Source organism: Tauraco erythrolophus, chromosome 2 (assembly GCF_009769465.1).
Source record: "Tauraco erythrolophus isolate bTauEry1 chromosome 2, bTauEry1.pri, whole genome shotgun sequence".
In the NCBI taxonomy this organism is placed as follows: Eukaryota; Metazoa; Chordata; class Aves; order Musophagiformes; family Musophagidae; genus Tauraco; species Tauraco erythrolophus.
In genome coordinates, this window is record NC_141466.1 from 24,251,826 (window position 1) to 24,278,184 (window position 26,359).

Genomic DNA, 26,359 nt, shown 5'->3' on the forward strand with positions numbered 1-26,359 from the left:
TAATTAAGCTGCAAAACTCCTTGCTTTCAGAACCTTTGGATGCTAAAACTTTAAATATTTTCAAATAATTGAAGAAAATTCATGAATACTGTTTTATAAAGCAAAACAAAACAAAACAAAACAAAACCACCCTATCTTATAGTTCAGTAAGACCCTGGCCACAACTCACTGCTGATGGGTTAAATATCACTATATTCTGTTCATCCTCATACAATTTTCTTGACATTTCTTGTTGGCTAAAAATGAAGTCAGGATATTGGGAAAATAATCTTTTACTATGAACAGCCATAAGGAGGGGAGGGAGGTGCACATACACATAGACACAGGTTTGCATCAATAAATAGTTACATCTCTTACCAGTCATTATAAAATTATGAAGGATATGCTGCAGCTTCATACAACTGTGCATTTTGCATCCAATTAAGTTTCAAATTTCAGTCATACCTTCTCACTTGAATAAGTTTCATCACATATTTTGAAGAGGGAGCAATAGCTCACAGAAAATTATGGATTTGTTATGTTTATTTTCAAAAATAGATTTTGCAGTAATTTTTACACTATAATCCATGACAGTTTAGCTGAATGTCGTGTCGTGCATTAATGGAGGAGATTACAGGCCATGCATGTCTACACAGAGAGGGGTGTGTTTGAGGTGAGACAGAGAGAGACAATACACGATTCTTCCTGGATCTCAATAAAAGGGTCTGACGAGAAATGGCTTAATAAATTATCTGTTTTAATAAGATATAATTAAAATAGGAATATAGATGCCAAATCAATCTCACATCCCTTCCGATGCAGAGGACGCTGCTTATGTGCAGCACTGGACAGGTACCAGATGGATCTTCCCCTGGCATGCTGTGCAGATCCTGTCTGTGGAGAGTCTCCTCCTTCCTTCCATGCCATGGTGCCTTTTATTTTGTGTAATGAACAGAATCACATATCTTCTTCTGACAGGCTGGGGTGTTCTCACTGTCATAGCTACAAAGCTTTCAGTGCAATGCATTACTGTGAACAAGTTCTTCAGACAACTAGAAGAACCCTTATGTTCCCAGGTCTTTGTTCTTATGAGGGACTTTACTATCCCAATATCTGCTGGAAGAACAACATAGCAGGGCACAGGAAATCCAGGAGGTTGCTAGAGTGTAGTAATGATAACTTCTGGACACAAGTGACAAGGGCAGATACTCTGTTGAACCTCACATTTACAAACAAGGATAAATGGGTCCGGGACAAGATGACTGCCAGTGGTCTTGCCCGCAGTGATGAAAAGACAGTATAGCTCAGGATCCTGAAGGGAAGCAACATGGGAAAAAAGCAGGATTACAATCCTGGACTTCATTAGAACAGACTTTGGCCTTTTCAGGGATGTACTTGGAAGAATCCAGTGGGAGATGATCCTGGAGAGAAGAGTGGACCCAGAGAGCTTGTTGATTTTCAAGGATGAAGATGACCTCCTCCAAGCTCAAAAATCATCTATCCCTACATTCAGATAGTCAAGAACAGATGGGAGAAGGCCTGTGTGAATAAGGAGCTCCTGACAGAGGAGGATATCAGAATGTATATATACATTAATACCAGACACCAGAACACCAGAGGTGGAAGCAGGAACATGTGAGCCAGGAGGAATATAGCAACACTGTCCAGGTGTGCAGAGAGAGGGTTAGGATAGCCAAAGCCCATCTGGAGTTGAATCCAGTGAGGAATGTCAAGGGCAAGACGTACATAAACAACAAAAGGAAGAGTAGAGAAAATGTAGAACTGCTGCTGAAAGGGGCAGGGAACTTGCTGATAAAAGACATGGAGAAGGCCGAGGTACTCGATGCATGCTTCATCTCAAACTTTATCAATAAGAAGACTGGTCTTCAGAAATCCCAGGTCTCTGAGACTATTGGGCAAGTTTGGAGCAAGGAAGACTTAACCCTCAGTGGAGGAGGATCAGGTGAAGGAACATGTAAACAAACTGCACATACACAAGTCCATAGGACCTGATGAGATGCACCCATCAGTGCTGAGGTTGCTGGCTTATGTCAGCCAATCTTAATTATCTTTGAAAGGCTGTGGAGATCAAGGGAGGTTCCTGAGGACTGAAAGAAAACAAATGTCACTCCTGCCTTCAAGACAGGCCATTCAGCATCAAACTAATTCATGGGAAAGTGATGGAACAACTCCTGAAAGTCATACTAAGGACAAGAAGATAATTAAATGTTATCGGCATGGATTTATAAAGGAGCAATCTTGTCTAATCAACCTGATAGCTTCCTACAATGAAATTACTGGGTTTAGTGGACGAGTAGGGAGTACTGAATGTTGTCTGTCTTGACTTTAGGAAGGCTCTCAACACTGTCTTCCATAAGAGCCTCATAGACAAACTGACTAAGTACAGACTAGATAAATGGACTATGAAGGTAAATGAAAACTGGCTGAGCTGTTGGACTGAAAGCGCTGTGATTAGCAACATGAAGTCCAGCTGGAGATCAGTCAATAGTGGTATAATCCAGAGGTCAACATCAACACATATGTTTGACATATTGTTGACTAATTAATGTTGACTAATTAATGAGCTGGATGAGGTGACAGGGTGCAGCTTCAGTAAGTATGCACATTATATGAAAATGGGAAGTGCAGCTGATAGACCAGAGGGTTGTGCTGCTGTTTAGAAGGACCTCTACAGGCTGGAGAAATAAGCAGACTGGAATCTCATGAAGTTCATATAAGGAAAATGTCAAATGTTGTACCTGGGAAGCATAAACCCAGGCACCAGTACTAACGCTGGAAAGATGGTGACCAGCTGGGCTGCATTAGGCAGAAGCATTGCCAGCAGGTTGAGGAAGGTGATCCTTGACCTCTACTGAGCACTGGAGAGACACATCTGGAGTAATAGGTCCAGGTCTGGGCTCCCTGGTACAAGAGAGACAGGCACATACTAGAATGAGTCCAGCAAAGGGTTATGGAGATGATTAAGATATTGGAGTACTGCCATATGAGGAGAGACTTGAGAGAGCTGGGACTGTTTTGCCTGGAGAAGGCTCAGGGGAATCTCATGAATGAATACAAATAACTGAAGGGGAGAGGGGAAGAAGAGAGAATCAGACTGTTCTCAGTGGTATACACTGAAAGAAGAGGTAATGTGCACAAACTGAAATGCAGGAAATTCCATTTAAACATGAAAGAACCCTTTTTATTGCAGAAATGGTGAAACACTGAAGCAGGTTGCCTAGAGAGGTTGTGGAGTCTCCATCCCTAAGGACAGTTAAAACCTGATGAGTCATGGCCCTGGATGACCTGCTCTAGTTGGCTTTTCTTTGAGTAGGGATTTGGACTAGGTGACCCCCAGGGTCAGTTTCAATCTCAACAGTTCTTTGGTTCTGGAGTGTAATTTCTCTTCCCAATTCTCTACACATACCTCCGTAACAAAACTGCAATTTTGCTTCTATTCTGGATGCAAATAGAGAAAGAAAGTTTGCAACTAGTGAAGCTAAGTTTACAACATAGTCTCCTAAAACTTTCTGTAATATTGTTTGTTTTGTGTTAAGGTACAAGTAGTTAAATAAATAGATAAAATAATTTTCAAAATTACAAAGAGAATCATAAATTGCTCAAATGTTACAAGAATGTAAATACTAAATTATGGCATCTATCTCATTTCTCTTATTTCTATATTACTGCTTTACAGTGGAGAATTAAGAAAAAAGGGAAAATATTCTTGTCTGATGGCTACATTACAGAAAAAATTTCTTAAATATATCTCAAACTGATAAATTTAAACATTTAAATATAGCAAATAATTCAACAGGAATTCTAGAGATGACATGATATCAAGGTAGATACAGGACCATTAAGTCTAGAACTGAAATGTGCTATTTCTCAGTCTCACAAAGCATGGTTGGTACAATGGCATTCTTTGCTGGTGCCTGGTTCTAGTTTTCTGATTCAGGCACACTTGAGTGACATCTGAAATCATGCTCCTGCTGTAATCTAAGCTCTTACTCTTCTTTCAGCAAAACTCTACCACCTTTATGCAGGTTTCTAATAGCAACAGGATTAGTCCAGAGAAGAGCAACAACACTGCCTCTATGGTGGCTTTTCCCGACCCATCTTTTCTTTATTATTACACTGTAACAATAATGTAAGTGTAGATCTTATACTAATTTTGCTTTTACATTTTGAATTATGAAATATTACAGTATATCAGTAGCTCTTTTTAGGGCCAGAAGAATCATTTTCAAACTAACTTGAAAATCATAAGACATGGAAATGACAGGGCTGAATGCTGCACAGGATATTTTGAAAGAGCTCACTTATTTTTCTACCCAGGCAAACTAAGTTTAAAAACTAATAAAGATGATCAATTACCATGTGTTTGAAGAATGTTTTGAGGAGTTGTATATAACAAGATTTTTATACATCTTTGACAAGACACTTATTCTAGAATAAGGATAACATTCTAAAAACACCAATCCGCATAACCAAAAAAATCTAAAAAAATACACCTACATAAGTCTTCTATTTTTAAGGAAAAATCCATATTGCTTTAGACACAAAATGGCTTTCTATTTAACAACTTATTTTCCATACTATAAACGAATATTTTACTTCCAATGACACATTATTGTATACACCCATAAAGCAAAGCAAGAAGTAAAATTCTTTCTTCAAGCATGATATTTTTTATTTCTTTAGACTTAACTCTACAACCTTAAAAAAAAACTAACAATTTTTTAAATTACATGGGTTTTATATATAAAACATTGTCTCAGTATGTCACTTATTTATCCAATATCCTGAGTAAAAAAAACTGACAATTATCTATACTGTTTCACAGTTTCTACTGGCACTTTATGAGTACCATACCCCACACATCCACACAAAAATATGCATACATTCATTCTTTACAAGCATCTATATGCTGTCATTGGTATGCATATGCGTGTGCATGTGTATATATATATATATATTTGTTTCACGAACATATGTTCTCAGGAAGTGAAATTACTCATCTTTGGAATGCACATTACTGCTACTCAGGCCCTCCAGAGGTCAGAAAATAGCAGAACAAAAATTGACTGTGCAAACCAATTTCAAGCTATTGTGACAAAGTAACACGGTTTTCTTCTCAGCACTCATTTGTAGTATTTTGGACTTAAGTAAGACTACACTGGCAGTTTCTTTTTTCTTTTTTAATTCTGAATGCTTGACTTCTGTACAATTTTCTTAAACAACAGAATTATCTTTGATGTTATAAGAATAACACATCAGAATTAATACCTTTCCGTTCCTGAAACAGTATGGGTGATGTTGTGTTTTGGGCATCATTCCCAGGGACATATCTCCTGCCAGCACATCCTGAAATTGTTTTACTAAAATGCTCTTTTGCTGGCATTTGACATACTCCAGGATTCCACAATCCCTCTTCCCTACCTTCCATGATGAGCAAAAGACAAATTGCAGCACAAAGCTTTTGAACTTTTTTTCCTGAGCTTTTTGTATCAGTAACACTACTAAGAATTTATTCGGTTGTGTTAATTGTGCTTCATGAATACAGCTCTAGTTGATTTATATAGGTCCCCTGAAAGTCTTTCAAAATCCTTCTTCTACCACTTCCGAATAAAAAATATCAAAGTAGAGGTTAAGTAGAAACATTCCTTATGAACATGTTCAGAGTATGCCATGTTCAGAGTTATGAGTAGAATTTATGAATTCCTGATCTATCAAGCGTGCAATCAAACTCCTTGATCATTAGTTCTGGGAGCAAAGAGGTTAAAATAAGATCTGAGTAGACAGAGAGTAGGACTACGGGAAGATTGGGAAAACTGGTACCAATCAACTTTCACTGTACAGCTGAAATTATTTTAATCTTTGCAGTGATCAAGTACTGTACACTGAAGTACAGATACTATAGAAACAGACTGAATGAACAGATTCACAGTAAGCTGTAAAAATAACTTACTAAAGATTTGACATGAAAAACAGAATTGCAAATCACCTCCTAAGAGGAAAAGCACATATGTGAATAGAGAAGTTCTTTAATCAATTTTCTCCATGTGATTTAATTTCTATTAAATGGGACCAACCTCAACGACCAACCTTTTCTGAACCAGAAGAGAGAATAAAAATCTAGTCATATGAATTTACTTAATAAAAAGGATACGTCCAAATAGAAATTAACTCTGCTATTAGAAAATTCTAATTTTCAAATATATTTCACTTCAATAGACATATACATAAAAACAATAATCCCTGGGATATTTTCTACTATTCTTCGCTATCACTATAGCAACAAAAATGATTGTAAAAATCAGATAACTGTATGAGGATATGAAAAATGTAACACTTAGAATAATTATAGAATCATAATATGGTTTGGGTTGAAAGGGACCTTAAAGATTGTCTAGTTCCAGTATCCCTGCCATAGGCAGGGACGTCTTCCACTAGACCAAGTTGCTCAAAGCCTCATCCAACCTGGCCTTAAACACCTCCAGCGATGGTGTAGCTGTAATTTATCTGCAAAACCTCTTCCAGTGCCTCACCACCCTCAGAGGGAAGAATTTCTTCCTTAGATCTAGTCTAAATCTACCATCTTTCAATTTGAAGACCTTATTTCTTCTCCTATCATTACATGTCCTCGCAAAAGTCCCTCTTCAGATTTCTTGTAGGCCCCCTTTAGGTACTGGAAGGCTGCTAGAAGATCTCCCCAGAGCCTTCACTTCTCCAGGCTGAACAGCCCCAACTCTCTCAGCCTGTATTCACAGGAGACGTGCTACAGCCCTCGAATCATCTTCTTGGCCCTCCGCTGGACTCACTCCAACAGCTCCATGTCCTTCTTAAGTTGGGGGCCCCAGAGTTGAACGCTAGTACTCCAGGTGGAGCCTCATAAGAGTAGAGCAGATGGACAGAATCACCTCCCTCGACCTGCTGGCCACATTTCTTTGGATGCAGCCCAGGATACGGTTGACTTTCTGGGCTGCCAGTGCACATTGACGGCTCATGTTGAGCTTCTCATTAACCAACACCCCCAAGTCCTTCTCCTCCAGGCTACTCTCAATCCATTCTGAACCCAGCTTGTACTTGTGCTTGGCATTGCTCCAACCCACGTGCAGGACCTTGCACTTGGCCTTGTTGAACTTCAAGAGTTTCTCACAGGCTCACCTCTCAAGCCTGTCCAGGTCCCTCTGGATGGCATCCCTTCCCTCCAGCATGTCAATCACACCACACAGCTTGTTGTTGTCAGCAAACTTGCTGAGGGTGCACTCAATCCCACTGTCCAGGTTGCCAACAAAGATGTTAAATGGCGTCAGTCCCAATACTGACCCCCGAGGAACGTCACTTGTCACTGGTCTACACTTGGTCTACATTTGTGGTCATTGAGCCATTGACCGCAACTCTTTTAGTGTGACCATGTAGCCGATTCTTCAGCCACAGAGTGGTCCATCCCTCAAATTCATGTCTCTCCAATTTAGAGACATGGATGTTGTGCGAGACAGCGTCAATCGCTTAGCACAATTCCAGGCAGATGATGTCAGTTGCTCTTCCCTTATCCACCAATACTGTAACCCCATCACAGAAGGCCACCAAATTTGTCAGGCACGATTTGCCCTTAATGAAGCCACATTGGCTGTCACCAATCGCCTCCTTATTTTCCATGTGCCTTAGCATAGTTGCCAGGAGCATCTGCTCCAGGATCTTGCCAGGCACAGAGGTGACACTGGCTGGCCTGTAGTTCCTCAGGTCTTCCTTTTTTCCCTTTTTAAAAGTGATTGCTAAGTTTCCCCTTTTCCAGTCAGTGGGAACTTCACTGGACTGCCACAATTTCTCAAATATGATGGATAATGGCTTAGTAACTTCATCTGCCAGTTCCCTCAAGACTCATGAGTACATCTCATCAGGTCCCATGGACTTGTGCACCTTCAGTTTCCTTTGATGGTCTCGAATCTCATCTTCTCCTACAGTGAGCGGTTCTTCCTTCTCCCAGTCCCTGCTTTTGCCTTCTGTGACTTGGGCAGTGTGGCTGGAGCTCTTGCCCATGAAGACTGAGGCAAAAAAGTAATTGAGTACCTCAGCCTTCTCCGTATCACAGGTAACCAGGTCTCCCATTTTCTTCTGGAAAGGGTCCAATCCTTTTATCACCAACATACCTATAGAAGCTTTTCTTGTTGTCCTTGATGTCCCTGGCCAGATTTAATTCTATCAGAGCTTTAGCTTTCCTAACCTGATCCTTGGCTGCCCAGAAAATTTCTCTGTATTCCTCCCAGGCTGTCCTTGCTTCCACCCTCTATAGGCTTCCTTTTTGTGTTTGAGTTTGTCAAGGAGCTTTGTTCATTCAAGCAAGCCTCCTGGAATTTTTGCCTGACTTCCTTTTTCTTGAGATGTATCAGTCCTGAGCTTGGAGAAGGTGATCCTTGAATATTATCCAGCTTTCTTGGGCCTCTTTTCCCTCCAGGGTTTCATTCCATGGTACTCTACCGAGGAGATCCCTGAAGAGGCCAAAGCCTGCTCTCCTGAAATCCAGGGTAGTTAGCTTGCTGTGCTCCCTCCTCACTACCTTAAGGATCTTGAACTCCACCATTTCATGGTCACTGCAACCAAGGATGCCTTTATGTTTCACATTCCCCACTAGACCCTCCTTGGTGAGAACAAGCTCCAGCATAGCACCTCTCCTCATTGGTTCCTCTACCACTTGGAGAAGGAAGTTATCACCAATGCATTCCATGAACCTCCTGGATTGTTCATGTCCTGAACAATGTTTTTCCTCTGACAGATACCAGGGTGGCTGAAGTACCCTATGAAGACCAGGGCTTGTGAATGTGAGGCTGCTCCTATCTGTCTCTAGTAGGCATCATCCACTCAGCCTTGGATGAGGTGGCCTGTAGCAGACTCCCACTATAACATCACCTGTACCCACCCTCCCTGTAATTCTGACCCATAAGCTCTCAGCCAGCTCCTCATCCATCCCCAGGTGGAGCTACATGCATTCTAACTTTTCATTGACATGGAGGACAACACCTCCTCCTCGTGTCCCCTGCCTGTTCTTCCTAAAGAGCCTGTATCCTTTCATTCCAACACTCCAGTCATAGGATTTATCCCACCATGTCTCCGTGATGCCAGTAGGATCATAACCCTGCAGGCATACACACTTTAACTCTTCTTGTTTATTCTCTGTGCTATATGTGTTTGCATAGACATTTAAATTGGGCCCCTAATGAAGTTGACTTCCTGGCTAGAGTGACTAGAATTCCTTTGTGCTGTTCTTCAGGTATTTTCCTACTGATCTGTGATCCTTCTCCAAGCTCTAGGCATCTGTTGCTGGCACTAGCATCAAACTGGTAGAAGTGGGCAGATTGAGATTCCCCTCCCCCTGTGAACTTCAGTTTAAAGCCCTCTTCACCTATGAAGAGGTGAAGATGCTCTTCCCCTGCTCTGACAGATGGACCCCATCAGCCCCCAGTAGACCAGGTTTCTCAATGCAAGTCCCATGGTCTAAGTAGTAGAACCCCTGGCTGTGGCACCAGTACTATAACCATTTATTGATTCACCAGATTTGACTGGCCCTTTCAAACCCCTTCACTTTGACTGGAACGATTGATGAAAAAACAACCTACGCTGCAGAGTCCCTTACCACCACTCCCAGGGCTCTGTAATCCTTCCTGATATTCCTTAGAGTCCTCCTGAGTGTATCACTGGTGCACATGTGAAACACTAGCAGTGGGTAATAGTCAGAGGACTGTACGAGGCTTGGTAGTCTCTTGGTGATATCCCTGATATGAGCCCCCAGTAAGCAGCACACCTCTTTAGAGAGTGCATCAGATCAGCAAATGGGTGCCTCTGTACCTCTCAGAAGAGAGTCACCTCCTACTATCACCCATCACATTTTCTTAGAGTTGCTGGTTGTTATACGGGGAGCAGATTGGACTGCCTGATGCAGCTTCAGCATCTCTCCTGATGTGACAGGTCTTTACTCTTCAGTCTGCAGAGCAGTGAAGCGGTTCTGCACGGGCACCTCAGGCTCTGGGCAAAGTCTCTTCCTCCTCCTAGTCCTTGCTGTTTCAAGCTTCCATTCTTATTATGCTTATTCTCCATTATTTTCCCCCCTCCCTTCTGTGTGTGCCAGTGGAGTGGTTTTGGCTGTTTGGCCATGGGCTATGGGTCCACTGCAGATTGCACTTGAAACCAGCCATCTAACTCCTTATCAGCTGCCTTGATGTTATGCAGCCACCTGCTGCAGGAGGTCCTCCACCTGGGCACACCTTCTGCCCCTGTCTGTCCCTGCCCCAGGAGAAAGGTCTTGGTACGTCCTGCAGTCTGAGGTCTGTACTGCAGCCTCTCCCTTTGTCTGCGTGGAGGCATAAACCACTGCTGCAGTAGGTGGTGCAGACCCTCCAGTCAGAGTTGTAGCCCTTGCTCTTAGATGAGTGCCCATCATTCTGCCTTGAGGGTCAGGTAGGATCTGCGCAGGTGGTCACAGAATGGTGCTCAGTTGCTGGATTATCCTTTGAATAGGCACCCTCCCCGTACACCCTTCTGCGCAAACTGCCTCTCCACACTCTGTTTGCCCACCCTGTTCACAGCACTCCTGGTCGCTAGGGCTCCCTGGGGATGCATTTTGTGGGAGTAGGGGGTGGCTGCCATTACTCCTGGCCCCATCCATGCCGCATCAGCCACTCTCATGAGAGCTGCAGGCCTCTGGCGGGTCTTTGTGCTCCCCTGAGGTTTCCCTTTATAAATACAATCCTGGTCCTGGAAGCAATCGGTTTGTAATTATTGCCGTAAGTATAGATGATGCCTGAGCTAAAAAGTTATCTTTTGGAGTCTCATTGGAAAAACTTCACGCCATTGCCTTGATGGGCTATTGTGATAGTTTGATGGGGAGGGGGGGTTGTTCTGGTGGCAGGGGAGGGGATTTGCTTCCTGTGCCACCAGATCTGAGTCCCATCCCCCCCGGGGGGTTGTGCCAAATCAGCGCCTCTGCGAATTGCCCTATTTAAGTTGGGAAAGGTCTTTTTTGCTCAGGAGTGAGGAGAGGGGCGGAGGGCGCTGCCCTCGCTCCCGGCTTCCGGCCGGGCGGCCGCTCGGGCCCGGGCTGGCGCCACGTGCTCAAGGTGGTGTCGGGGGAGCCGCATGGGGGACTCGGGAAGCACCTTGCTTCCAACAACCACAACGACCGGGTCAGCCAAGATGGAGCAGGAGGAGGTGTACTGGAGCTGAGGTTTCCCTTGCAATCAGTGTGAAGATGGCAGGCGCCCCCCCTGCAGCCAGGATGCACTCGGCGGAGCAGAGACCCACTCGTGGCCCATGGAGAAACCCACGTCGGGGAAGAGATGCCTGAGCCCAGGAGAGGTCGTGGAGCAGGGGATGCACGACAAGGTACTGTTAATAATGGGCATGGAATGCACGACGAGGTCGTGGAGGCATCTGGAGTCCGTGGCACGACCCACGCCGACGCGAGCGGCAGCAGCTCCCTAAGAGGCTGAGACTGGTAAAGCCTGAACTGGTGCAATCCATGGGGAAGGATTGCAATCCTGCGGGCAGGACTCACGTTGGAAAAGTTTGGGGACTTTTTTTTCCTCGTGAGTAGGGGATCCACCGAAGCAAGGGAAAAATGGTGTAAGGACTCCTCCTCCTTTAAGAAAGGAGCGGCAGTGAACAACATGGATGAACTGACCTGCACTCCCCCATTCCCTGTCCCCCTGCGCCGCCGGGGGAGGAGGTAGAGCCAGGAACGAAAGGAAATAGGGGGTGGGGAGGTGTTGTTTTAAGATCTGGCCTTGTTTTCTCTTTCTCCTCTCAAGTAACCGGTTTCGTTCCCTTGTGTCTCTTGTTAAGTAACTGTTAATAAATTGTTTTGTTTTAAGAAGAAAGCCTGAGTCATGTTTTGCCCGGGACCATGGTTGGTGGGTGCTCCCTCTCGGTTCTTGTCTCAACCCTCAGTCCAAAAACCACGACAGCTATGATGCACTTCACTGGCAATGAAGTTAAAATTAAAGTCGTAGTTGCTAATAATTCTATGGTCATGAAGAAGACCATCTCTTTGATCTTTCACCTTAAAGCAAACATTAAAAAAAAAAAAGAAACAGTAGATGCATAGTACAGCATATTTAAGCGAATTACATCGAAAAATTCAGACAAGCAAGATAAGAATTTGCACAGAGGTTCTGTAACTCTAGGAATATATTCAGTTCAATATATTCAAGCAACAAAAGAGACACAGTTGCTTGTCAGGGAGACACCTGCTGATGACGATTCAGCTTGTGACAAATGGCATTGGAAACAAAAGGTCACAGCACTTCAAGTTGTGGATTAATGAAATAGCAACTAAACTGAAAGACACAAAAAGTACAATTGATATTTTATGGCATATCTCAAATTATCATAATAAATTATCCTACAGACCCCAGGACAGATTTCACACAGAAATGAAATCTACTTTAATGACAAAAAAAAATCATGCAAACAGTAACAACTGGAAGATAATACTAATATTTAAAACAGTGAACACAAAAATCACATTACAGACACTTAATAGTTATAGAGTTACGGATAATTTATCGTGACACAGAATAACTGGAAGTAGTTGGGATACTATTTTTAAATACTAAATAAAGTGAATTAGTAGCTTTGTTTCAAGAGAGGGTTGTGTTGCAAAATTGCCAACATAACAAGAAATGTAACTAATAATGATTACTGGAATTCAGAGAAGAATGGTTCAGCATGGAACAGTAACACTTAATTTGCAAGATAAATAAATGTACGCTAAGAAATAAAAACACCATCAGAACACATGGCCTTTAAATGGTTAAACAGATAAACCAAGAAAGAGAAATTATAAACAAAACAGCTGAAAATACAAGCCAATAAGGACAAGAGAACTGAAATGCAAACCAGTAGTATTTTAAACATATACAGAGAGTAGAGAAGACAATCGTGTCTTCTTTTTTAAGTAGGTAAAAGTAAAATAAAACGTCAAGTTATCAGAAAATAAATTAAAAAATCTTTCAGCAGAAATCAGTAGGCATTCAGCTTACCATCTGTATTCACCAAAGTTGCTGGTTCAAGCAACAACTATATCATAACTATACCATAACAACATACACCATAACTTGTCAAAACACTATGTAGTTTATGGAATGCTATCCCTCTAAATGTCATCTACCTAAAGGATCAGAGTTTAAATTTATGTTATATATAGAAAAACTTAAGCATGATTAAAATTTTCATCATGTGACTCCTTAGATTCAGTTGCAGATGCTAGCTTAAACCTAAGGTTTGAAAGAAATGTAACCAAGTCTCATAGCTTGTCAAAAACGTAGCCTAAATTTTTTACTTAGAGAGGAGCTTAGACTCCTCTGTAAGTATCATACATTATGCATGAAATGACAATTTGAGTTCCACTTTTCTAATGCAAAACTGCTCCATGTAAAAGTAAACTTTTTCAAGGAAATGAGTAATTATTATAAAAAGTGTGAAAGCTTTATAGCTGAGCAGGGCTTTTTGTAATTAAATCTATAATGTGTAAAGACTTGGAAACTCCAAAATCAAGATAGATTTATGGATTCTGCAGGTGAAACCCATTCAAAGACAGGTAAAATGTTACAGCTTCTGCTGAGCTGATAATTTATCTTCCTCTTGATTATATTCATTCAAACTGAAACCGAAGGAGTGGTTTGTGGATGCTCAGAATTTAGTATATGTTATTACATCTTGTATACTGAGATGTATTAAGAACATAACATTAAAATATTTCCCAGAAACACAATTTATTTAGATGATGTTTTACCTAAAAATCCAAGTTTCTAAAACGAGTTTTCTTTAGTCTTACTTCTAGACCTTGAAACCCTTTCTCTGAAGGAGTCCTGAACACTTTCCACTTTCATTTCAAAAATGTAGATGCAAAGTGTTAAGAACCAACATCAGCAGGTTGCAAACAAAGACTCTCAGACAATGGAAGAGTATTGTAACCAAAACCTAGTGATGAACTCAGGGTTCTCAGAACAGCAACTGACTAGAATCCAGTACAAAACCTCTCCACGTGCAGAGGTTTAGAGCAATGAAGATTAACACACACCACTAATCACTTGCAGGGGACAAGCACACACAGATCCTGCATTTGATAAGCACACACTTATTACACAAACAATGGCAACTGATTACCCTTCCCCTTAACATAAGTGATTTGATTATTCTACACAACCGTTTTGTAACATATATAAAACCTGTCTTCCTCAATAGCAGTCCCCAAGCATGAGACTGGGGGACTGCATGTGCATTGCCTAAAAAAAATCCTTTGGAATTCTATACTTTGACCCTGTGTCTCCTCAGTCAGCAGTGGATTCCCAAGACACAAGTGTGAGTTTGAGTCCCATCAGAAACAGAGACGCACTAGTGGGTTTGAGTCCCACTAGAAGGGAAGTGGTTCCGAGTCCCCCTGGAATTCTCTTGATGTAAGCTTATAAGCCTGTTACATTATATACCACATTCTTATGATCACTCACTCCTTCCTACTATTCATTAAAGATCTGTGTAACACTTATCTTCGCCACCTCAAACAGCAGTACTTACATTCTCTCTCCTCTTTGTTACATATTTCTCTTGGCCTGAATAGCCTGAACATTCCTTGTCATAAGAAATGAAAAATAGCTTTTTGTTTGCGAATATAATTTGTGTTGATGAGTAATATTATGCATCAAGTAAACTGTCCCATGAACAGATATAATTTTTTGAATTATTTTTGGATGTGACACAGAAGTATATGCAAGTATATGCAAGTTGGGTGTTTTTGTCTTTTTTATGATGAATAGATGTGGTGACTCCTCAACTAAAAATAGAAGAAACAAGAAAATAAGAAGCAAGACAATTAATTTATCTTATGCTATTAGCCTAATAACAAAAACATTTAATCAACCAGATGAAAGACAAGTTTTATCCAGACAGTTTAAATGACCTATTTAAAGATACAGAAAAATTAGGAACGCAAAAGAAACCCCAGACAACAACCCTTGTTATGCAGGCACTGCTACCAAAATTAGTATTTTTTTTCTTGATGGATAAACCTTCTCAGACAGATGTCTTTTACATTACTGTTTCTCATGGTAATCCTTATTTTTTCCAGCTCCTAATACAAAAGTAATATGTGACAGGGAAAATGAAAACTAATAATTGGAAAATAACATCATTCTATGAGAAAACAACTATGTTTCCTCACATAAACAATGATAAGCATTCAGAAAAGTCTTAATATACTTTATTGACAGAGGAATTTATCTATTCACATTTATTCACAGTAATTAAAAAAAAAAGAACACTTGACTACTGTAGCAAGTGTGGTACAAATATAATTTTGTGAAGACAAATTGTAACCTCACAATTGCTTCAAGCAAGACCTAAGTATGAACTAACACCAAAAGGCAGACACCTGGGCTCTTATTTCAGCTCCTTTTCTGAATTGGTCTAGAGTTTGTGACATGCTCTAAGGTATCCCCATGTCTCTAGATGCTGTTCCATCAATGAAAAGGTAACCCACAGGTCTTAGATTTGCCAGTGCTATGTAGGTATCTTGGACAGGTTAAGGAAGCCTAAGTGGCACCAAATATGTATGCACGGGCTACTGGCTTAATCCATAGCAGTTTAAGCTCCCATCACAATCAGTGAAGGTCTAATCAATACTGATGATGGTGTCTAAAGAGCAATTCAGCTAACCAAGTTCTAGAAAAATGTTTATTTTTCCTGAGTATGGCTAGTGAGTAAGAGATACCTTGGATAGCCAACCTGTCCTCAAATGTGTTGCTCTACAATAGGATGGATGTACTCTGTCATATCTGCTGCTTCATGCAGACGTGCTTGAGATCATGGAGCATTTAACCTGAATTACTCCACAGGATACAGCTTTAGAAGATAAATCAAATTTATCTCTTGGTTCTGACAAAATTGCTTTCACTAGGTCTCTACTGGTTAAAATAGAAGCCTAGATAGCTAGTGCTGCAACAGGAACCTTTTACTAAAAGATTCATTTAGGCATTTTAATCCTGAACTTAGTCTCTTGTAGCCTGTCTTCCCCTCTGAGGTTCAACATTCTAATCTGTGGAACTGTACTCAAGATTAAATTGATGTTATGAGGCCTGATGTAAGATGTCAAGTAGGTTCTAAAAATACATCTGAAAAAAAGGAGTTCATTAAAATCCACCTTCTTCTTTGATATTGTCTGCAATTATTAGTACCTTGTCTATGCAAAGCAAGGCATTGTCAAAAATTACCTTTCACAACTATTACACATGAACTGCGCTTATTTCATAATACTACATCGTTTACCCTCTCAAATTCCATGCTTTTCACAGATAAACCTATTTCTTTAAAATGAGTCAAAATTAACAAGATTGCCATAATGTTAATTATCTCAGCAAATAATTTGACATGCGCAGAAGATGGTCATCAAAATTGTATCTATTTGATATGTTAAAGGACACAAGTCAAAGATATCACTTCTCTGAATAAAGAAAATCTGTCCAGGGTTACCAGGGCTGTAGAATAATAGTACTGGGGGGGTAGCGGGGGGGGTGGGTGGGTGCAGGAAGTATATTTAATGTGCTCAACACAGCTTCATTTTAAAGGAATATAGAATAGCAATATTTTTCTTATGCTTCATAATCAATTGAAAATTTCAATATACAATTTACTTGTAAAAACAGAAAGATCGCTTTCTTACACTGGTTCACATATTGAATTGTACTTAGGTTTTCTATAGCTAGTAGAGTTAAAGAATGAAAAGTCCTTCAAAAACAAGAAATACTAAAAAACTAAACACTTGTAATACAGAAAGCTTTACCATCTCAAGAATGCAGAAACACATTTTTTGTAAAGTCGAACTTGAAGAATTAATCTTTAAAGTGTTACCAAATAAAATACTGCAATTACATGCACTCAGTTCTCCCTTCTAAGAATGCAAATAAGTATCTTTGTGAAAAACAGAAAGCAAAGCAAATTAAGCAGTGTTCTGAGTTTCTTTGAGTTTAAGGTTTTTTTGTTTTCCTTTGCTTTTTTTTTTTTTTCACAAGTAAATGTATGTCATACTTTCACAAAAGATGCACACTCATTTTGCGTTTGGTGGAAAGATACCTTAATTTGAAGATGATTCTTTTTCAGACAAAAAAAGTATTAACAATAGACTCAACAATTATTTTGCAATGCTTGACATGTTACAATGTATTTTAATATACTGTAGCAGTATCTGTTCCAAGAAGCTTAAAAATAATACCCCAAGTATGGAGAACTATGATAGAGAGAATAGTATAGAAAGCAAATTAATATTTTTTCCCTCTGACAAAAGTCTTTTGCTTGTTTACTTAAGCAGAGAAAAAAGTAAAATATGCATATCATTGCCTGGTATCTCACTGTTGACATGACATAATAGCAAGGGAATAATTATTCCTAAAATAGCTGATAAAAAAACCCACTTGTGTCCTAGAATTCTTTTATGTTATTGAAGTAAAAAAGTTCCATGACAACAAGTCTTTACCCAAGTTTTTAAAAGGAAAACTGCTAAGACTCTAAATTGACTGAGAGTCAACATCTGATCCTAAACTCAACATCTGATCCTAAAGTTCTAATTTTATCGTCACTTCTTTGAATTAAAATGTTGAATAGATTTTGTTTCCCTTCCTCTGTAGAGTACCAAAACCTGAGCAATAAATTTCAAAGAGAAATTCATTTATCATTAATTAATTGAACAATACCTGCCAAAAGAATTTCTAATGAAAAAAATGAATGGCATTGATAACAACAGTTACAGTCAGTAAATTCTCTTAACTGGGAAACAAAAAAAAAATTATTTTAGGATTAATTTCAGACTCATATTCTTTGTTGAAATGTGAAAAATTGTTACTAAGTTTCTGCAGAACACAAAAATAGAGTATCAATGACTTTTAATGATACTCTCTCATGATTCAAACAGGAATAGTGATACGGAAATAAAGCATTTACAACAGCACTGATGCAGCACAATAAGAGCACGCATATAAAATGTCAGGTCAAACCAATGAGGAACATGGAGCTCACGAAATAGATTCATAAACTTCTTTTGAAGACAGAAACATGGTCAGTGCTGCAGGCAAACATACAAAAGTCTGGCCTGAGAGCTATTTTACTGTATGGGCAAGAAAAGACAAAAAAAATAGTTGATTTTTCAAGATTTATAGAAGACTTGGCAAGATGTGAACACAGTTACTATGGAAAGGGAAGACATCTAAAATGACTCCCTTATATTCTTGAACTTTTATGAGAATTTTGGTGTTAGGAACAGTGACAAGAATGAAGGAATAAAAAAGACAAGTAAAAAATAACGAGATAAACTTTGGTGATGTTCAACTGAATTTGACAGTGTGATAGCCAAGATGAACATTAAGAGAAGTCTGATGCAGGCTTAGATGGAGAAAGATAGGTCAGGGAAAAAGGTTAGATTTTTGCAGAAATATTAGTTAGAATCACTTCTGCATTATGATATGTTCCAATGTATTTTTATTTTCTGATATAACATTATGCGATCATGTGGATAATCTATATTATGAAAGAATGGAAAATGTGTTAAAGAAGAAGAAATAACCATTTCTGGATTTAAATTTGTAATTTTATGGCTGTTAATGTTATTGGAATAAATATTTTAAATAGGATAATATTCTAAACTTAAGGCCTAAATAGTTTGAAACCTTGCAAATCCCAACTAAGATCTTACGAACTAGTTCACTATTTTTCTATCAGCACCAGTTTAATTTTTCATTAGCAGTGCACTCAAATGTTGTCATATATAAAGGCATTCTCTGAAGAACCTTCTGTTTTTGAATCTTCACTTGTCTAATATTTCAGGTCTTTTTTTTTCCCCCTCATGCTTACTTGGTTGACATATCTGTTTAAACTATGACATCTACAATATTGTCAAAGAATCATGATATCAGTGACAGTTTGCAGTCACAAATATTGATCACAAAGGAAAAGAGATAAACCACTGTCCCAAAGTTCTGAATTTTCCTAATTAAGTAAAATAAAACATGTTTTAAACTCTGTTTTACTAATTAGACTGCTCTGCAAAACATTCTTACTTTTTAAGCCTGATGATGATGACTAGCACAGAAGCCCTTAGCAAAAACCTAGAGATTCTTGCAAAAAAACCCTAAGTTATCTGAGAAATATAGAAAGGAGGAGGAGGTGATGTAGTATTCTATTTGATAAAAAATATTACGATTAAATGAAGATGTTACAATCCAGTGATCCTCTATGAAGAAATATTTTGAAAACAGACTAATAATAATGTTCAATAAGTGATAGTATATGAGCAAGTGTCAGTATGTTAATTTAGGAACACCATTTGAAAGAAGAATCAGTAGGAGTTTTGTTATACACAGCTTTGAAAATGTCAGCATCAGACCAGTGTTTTCACTAATACAATGAGGTAGCCATGAAGCAGATAACGGTACTCTGAAGAACACTGACAGACCACAGGTTTTATTGTCCAGCATATATAATATTGGTGCAATAAGACAGTATGCTTGATCTTTCTTTCTCCTAATAAGTCTCTAACTCTCTACTGCTGTCAAATTTTCTGAGATTTTGATCAATGAAAGAGGCGTGGCTAAACTGTACTGCATTTTATTGAAAATCTCAAATGTCAGACCTTTCGCATGAAAGTTACAAGGAGGAAGACTGTATCTATCCTTGAGAAGAGGCAAAAGAAACTCCTTAGCTTTTCCTTATGAGGCTCTATATGACAGGATTTGCTGTAAGTATGAAGAAAAGAGAGAGTGTCCAAACAATGTGATGAAACTGCATTTGAAAATGAGAGGAAAAGGATGGAAGAAACTTAAATTCCTTTTCTTATATAGATTTTTCTTTGTCTCAAGAAGGAACCAACTCGAAATCTATATAGTTGTTTATTGGAATCTTTTTCCATTTCTACACAGCAATATAAAGTGCTCAGCTCTAGTCCTTCAAGAACATAAGGATCTTAAATTAGAAAAGAAAAACAAAAAAGAAAATTACCAAGTTACTGGAGGAAGATGTCTCCAGAAACATTTTAAACTAGTTATATAAACATCTGAAACTATCCTGTTATTGAGAGTGTAAAAGGCCACTACTACTTTTATAAATGTAAGCATTTTGTATGTAAGCATTTAATAGTAAGATATTTATTTTTTAAATTTCAAAAGATACTAAAGGAAAACACAAAGCTATGTTTCAAGATACTTCAAATTAAGCAGTGCTTTCCAATTGCCCAACTGCATAACTCTTAACTTCCTCCAAGCTGAAAATCCTACTGTTCTCAAATACGAAGAAAAGTTCCCATTTAATCCTCACATATAATAAAAGAACAGTCATGATCTAAAAATTGGACCTTTTCTGTAATTATTTCTGATTCATAAAAGATGTGCAAGCCTTGAAGTCTATTTGTAATGCATAAGCTTTGTGCTGTAGAAGAATCATTCAAACAAAGACCCATGAAAAATAAGGTTATTTTTAATGGTATATAATAATAACAATTACTTCCCAGTGGATTTTTCCGCTTTCATGTATATCTCTGGGGAAGTATAAAATAGTAATTTTTGCCTGTTTTAGAAGCGAATGATAAGAACGTTTTGAAGTAATTTTGGAGCTGTAATGTAGACTGTCTAGTAGAAAAAAAGCAAAATTATATATTTTTATTCTATCACTATCTGCTAGCTATAGGGGAACATTTACACACTCACACTATATATCTCATATAAGATAATACAGTGTCATAACAACTTTTAGACAGTCTGTAATCGCCAGAATTTATAATTCAGTTCAAAACCAATTCAATAAATCTATCGTTGAATAAAGTTGTTGAAGGAAGAGCAGCAAGTATAAAGAATACTTCTTTATGAAGAATATATCTGTAAAGGATGGAGATATCTGGATTTTAGCTCCACCTCCCCCAAATATCTGACACCCTTGTTTTTAATTAAACAGAGAGAAAGATAAAGTATTTAATGAAATTAAAACTGGAGAAATTCAATTTAAAATGTTTTCATAGGGAAATCTCATCTATATTTGCTGTCCCAGTCAATATTCTTCTTCCATTTGCTGATACAGAGACCACTGCCTTTTCCAGCAAGAATTCATTATCATTCATTTGTCAAAGGGAAGGAATCACTGAACTCAATTTTCAGGTTCAGTATTTATCATTTATTCCAAAGGAAACTAGTCATTGTTTGGAGACCAATATCAGAATAATGGCATAAGTGAACACTGAGTAAAACAGTCAAAGAAAGAAGAAATGCAGGTAAATTCAGGGAAAGGAGACCGAAAACATACAAAGTCTGATGTAAAGGCTTCAGTCTCTGTTCACGCTGCAGAATTTCAAGCCTGAGACTGACATGATATGCTGATTTTAGTTCAGACAACATCTTCATTTCACTCACACTTTTGAGTCCAAGAAATTATGTAAAGTGACTAAGCACAGATTTAAACAGTTTATTAAAAAAATTAGATTTTATTTGATACTTTAATTTTTATATAAATTGTGCATCTTCCTTACTATATAGATATTATACTTGAATTATAAATGCTACTAACTACCCTTGTAAAGTTATATACTATACTATCCTTTCTTTCTGAATTTAAGGACTATGGTAACATTCAGAACTCTGTCTTTACTCTGTAGTCTATTTATTTTAATTAGAAACTCAGGTTGAAAACTGTAGACAGAATCGTTTCACCTTTCCAAAAGAAATATTACCTGAGTTTATTACATTATGTTGTTATGAAAAACAAGATCTCTATGACACTTTAAAGAATATTCTCTGAGGGAAAAGTAAGACTGAAAAGCTAAGCTAATGGGCCAAGTGAAGTACTAACCATAGAGAAACATCAAATGTGGCAACTGTCTATCTGGGATTCTTCTCTAAATTCTTGTGCACCAGTTTTAAGGTCTGAAATGTAAAATATACCAATAACATGCATGCTAATAAAGGGCACAGAATCATAAATAAATTGCATGTATTCAAATAGATTATAAAACAAGACTAGATAAAACCAGATAAAATTTTAAATGAAAATTTGAAAAATGGACAATTTGAGAGAGATTCATAAAAGTCATGATCCAGGTTAAGAAATTAGACTACATCTTCCATGATGCACTAAGCATAATATCTAAACTTTTTTGACTCCTAAGTAAACATAATTTCAAAAGCCAAAATAAATTTTAATCTAAGTGTAGCTATATGTTACCTTTGGGAAAAAAGAACGTGTGTTCCATTTCGTGTTATTAAGAGGAAAGGATTTGAAAAGCTCCTGTTTCACATACTTTACTGCTGCAACTTCTTCAAATGCATTTCATTTTAAGATTATCTTAACAAAAAGCTTAGGAGACCATTCTAGTGCTTGTTCAAGGATGCTTTAGGGCAGAAAAATATAAGCATACCAAAATGTGATTTTTCTTTGCTTCTAAAGACTTATATAAGAAATACTTTCACAATATTCATCCCAGTCTTGCAGAATTAGTTTCACATGATTATACTACCTAACAAACATCAAATCTAAAAGTTATACATTCCTATGCATGTATACATGTGTGAAAATACGCATATATAGAGACAGACAGAGAGTTTAGCTAAATAGGTTTGCTTTCTATGTATACTAGGTGTAATACATAAGCACATTTAAAGATAATATAAATATAACACTCCCACGCATTCTTCTTAGAAGTGTGAAGCTAGGCATAATCAACATGTGTTGCAACAACAATACCAGATTATTATTTACTAGAAAAACACAAAGATAACAACCCTTCTAGTAAATATGAATATTATGATTAGCACTTTTTCTGCCCGTCTGCTGAAATCTAAAAGCAAATTGAAACAAGACTAGCGAATATTTTTCTTCAAGTTATTCTTGCAGTTTCTGTCATCATTAAGAGGTTTCACTTGAATTATCTATGAGTCCCCTTCCTCCCATTTTAAATGAGTGATGTGCAAAATATGTTTTATCTCATTCTTTGATCAAATGTCTCTATATTGAGCAATTCACTCAAATAAATGCAAAAAGGGACAATGATGTAATTTACTAATTGACTAATATGTTTCTAAGAGACTGTATTCAAGTGGCATGACCAACCGGGAAAGCATGCTTTGAAGGACATGAAGTAATGTCTATCTTACTCATTTACAAGTAAAGGTAATGGTATCTGTTTTGACATACATTGAATTACTTTCCTGCTTCAGTATATTAGGTATTTTTGTCTTACTGCTTGCACTTTATTTTTAATGTTTCAAGAAAGATGCTCTTGTTCTTTGTGTATGTCAAATAATGTATGTGTTCATACTATATACACAGAAATTACTCTAAGACAAAGTCTCAGATTCACTATCAGAAGGAGCCTGACTTCTATTGATTAATGAAGACATATGTTTTGTCGAAAAAAAACCCCATGTATTTGTTCTCAGAAATAAATTCTGAATACTATCTATTTCATATTTTGACTTAGGCATATGCCACAGAAGAGCTAAACCAGTTTCTCAGAAACAAACACTGCCTATAGGTAAAAGAGTGATGCAGAATAGTCTTCGTTTAACAAACAAATTCTACATTATAGAAACCATTGATGTGAATCTACTTGCATTACTTCTTTAAGCATCTGCATTTTCTGAAACAGTACTATTCAAATGACATTATCATAAAAGTTTTACAATTTGTAGAGGTTGAATTGAAATCTAGATGGATAGCACAAAGCTTCCAAAAGTTAACTTACATGATCGATTAGTTCACGAACCATTCCATTCCACTGTCCGCTGGCATCTTCCTGGGCTCCATATTTTCCATCCTCCACCAGTCTAATCTCATAGGAAAATCCAAGGATAGTAGACAGCTCCCTGAGGAGGTCAATGCAATAACCTTCAAACCGATCATTTCCATACAAGGGTTTGTCAGACTTCTTGAACATAACATATGGCTCTTCCTGTAAAAATTAAAAAGACAAAATGGATAATGAGTGCCCACACACGCTTCTTTTCTGTTTACCTTACAGTAGTACACTGTTGTGATACTACTCCCTGTACAAAGAACTAAAGTGAAAAGTAGGATTCTTTTAGCTTTTGGATATGTCTGTCTAAAGTCTTTACTTATCTTCAAACTGAAGTTAGTCAGAAGAACCTCTTTCTTATTTTTATTTGAAAAAAATGATACTGTGAACACTGTAGACATATTTTCAAGGAATATATAAGCACTAAATTTAAATGTGCTCTTTTAAAAAGTCTGTTATACATTAACATAAAATGCATTGTTTGGATGGACATTGTAAGGCTCTTAAAATGCAGAAACTGTGCTTTGGTAATTAAAAAAAAAAATAAAACCCCAAACATCAATCAAATGCTTTAAGTATTAGGTTTTACACTTTTATTTACACAAGTATTTGTACTTGTGATGAGAAAACAATTGTTTTCTCAGTGCTTTGTTAGGTAAAGTATAGAAAACCCACAGGGGGAGGAAAAACTCAGTGAAATCACCTACTGTTCTGTTGCCTCAAGTTATAGGCTGCCATTTACAAGACTGCAGCAAAACTAGGAAAAAAGTTAACTCAAAACCAAATTCTATGATATACGTTCCATGAAAACGGAACTTATTTTTTTAAATATTTGTCTTCTTATATTTAGTTTAAACTACAATGTGACTTTTTGTATAAAGTGATGTGCAAACAGAACAGCAAACAATTTAAAATTCTTGGCAGAATATTCATAATTATGGGAAGAAACAACATTTAGCAAAATATAGGATTTTTCCATTTGTTTCTCAGTACAGGATAACCTTTCTCAAATACAAAGCTGAAGGAAAAAAGACAAAAAACAAATAGTAGCGTTTTCCACTACAATATGGCACCAATATTCAAGTTGTATTTGGCAGGTTAAATACACAACTCAGCCTTTGCTCATGTTGTGGACAGGCTTATTTCATTTTTTACAATAATAAAAAAAATAAGCACCAAGTAAGGTAACACAAATGGTAGTAGATGCAATTACTGCATCAAATACAAGTCTCAATGAATAGTCAGATAAATTCTCCAGGGTAACTTAACAAAATTCATACAGCCCTAAATCTCCACATCAGCACTCAGTGGGGTTAAGGGCACTTCATTCTAAAGGCATCTGACAGCTTTAATAAGGATTTGTCAGCATTCCTGATGTAAACATTGGTCTTGAGGTATCCCACGATTTAAGCATTGTATCTGCATAAAACTGGAACTTTAACATATAAGATTTTACCCAAAGTGCAAAGGAGAAGGAAGGGAAATCTCTTGTTCTTAAAAGAAGCATGTTCAGAATATATCAGTTCCTCTGTTGCCTCTTACACTTTTTTTTTTTTAAATAAGCTGCTGAATTAAGACTCTGCTGAGATTCTGTTTTTATACACTTCTATTGAAATTTATTATGTTATGGCCATACTTTTAAAAAGCACACCATTGATCTTCATACAATTAACGAGGAATGTAAAATGAAATAAATTGTCCAGAGAAACTACTAGGATGTTTTAACAGAAGTTTTTAAAACAATAGATAGACAAAGACTCAAGGAGAGCTCTTCTAGATGTAGTACTGACAAGAACAAAGACCTCACTGAAAACAGGAAAGTTGAAAGCAATTTGAATGACAAGGATCATTGAATAATTCTTGAGAATCAGAGACAGTGACAGAACAAAAACTATGTATGAAAACAGTTGTTAATAAACTCAGATAATTGATATGAAATATCACATAGAATACAACTGTAAGGAAAACAGTTTTTCAGGTGAAATGAGAATTCCTTAAAAAAAGCACACTACTGGCCAAGCCGAAACTATGCTAAGACAAAACACAGAAAGTGTAGAAAAAGAAGCAACAAGACTCAAAACTTAATTCTTCAATTAAATGAAACTCAGAAAAGGAAGTATGGAGGAAACGAAATGTAACTGAGAATGTGAAGGACAAACAGAAAAGCAAACACACAAATGTAAAAACTTATGCAGAGACAAATGCATAAACGCCAAAGCAAAAAATACAGTACAATTAGCAATCAATATTAAGGATAAAAACCAACATTTTAGAAGCAAGGATAAAAGGATAGGAACTAGTTCATCTGTTGCCCAGCAGGAAGAGAAAACCATGAAACAACATAGCAAAGACAATCAAACAGTTTGATGATTTTCCTATGCCTGTCTTCTCTGAAAAGGCTAATGCTGATCAGATAATGTACAAAATCAACACAAGAAACACATGTAAAAGTGTTTAGACTAATGTAGGGAAAGATAACTTCATTAAGTCCTTGAACTTTAAGTGTTTTTAGGAACTTTGGACCTCATGAATTCACAGAAGAATTGGTTTTAGCAATTTCAGATC

At 37.6% G+C, this 26,359-nt stretch overlaps 1 protein-coding gene across 1 annotated transcript in view; it reads right to left on the reverse strand.

Annotated features, from left to right (window-relative positions):
* Window positions 1-26,359, reverse strand: part of GRIK2 (glutamate ionotropic receptor kainate type subunit 2) — a 352,290-nt gene that overhangs the window by 60,876 nt on the left and 265,055 nt on the right. Inside the window, 1 exon segment of the mRNA XM_086631971.1 lies at window positions 23,744-23,950. Within this exon segment, the coding sequence (XP_086488097.1) occupies window positions 23,744-23,950 (207 nt within the window).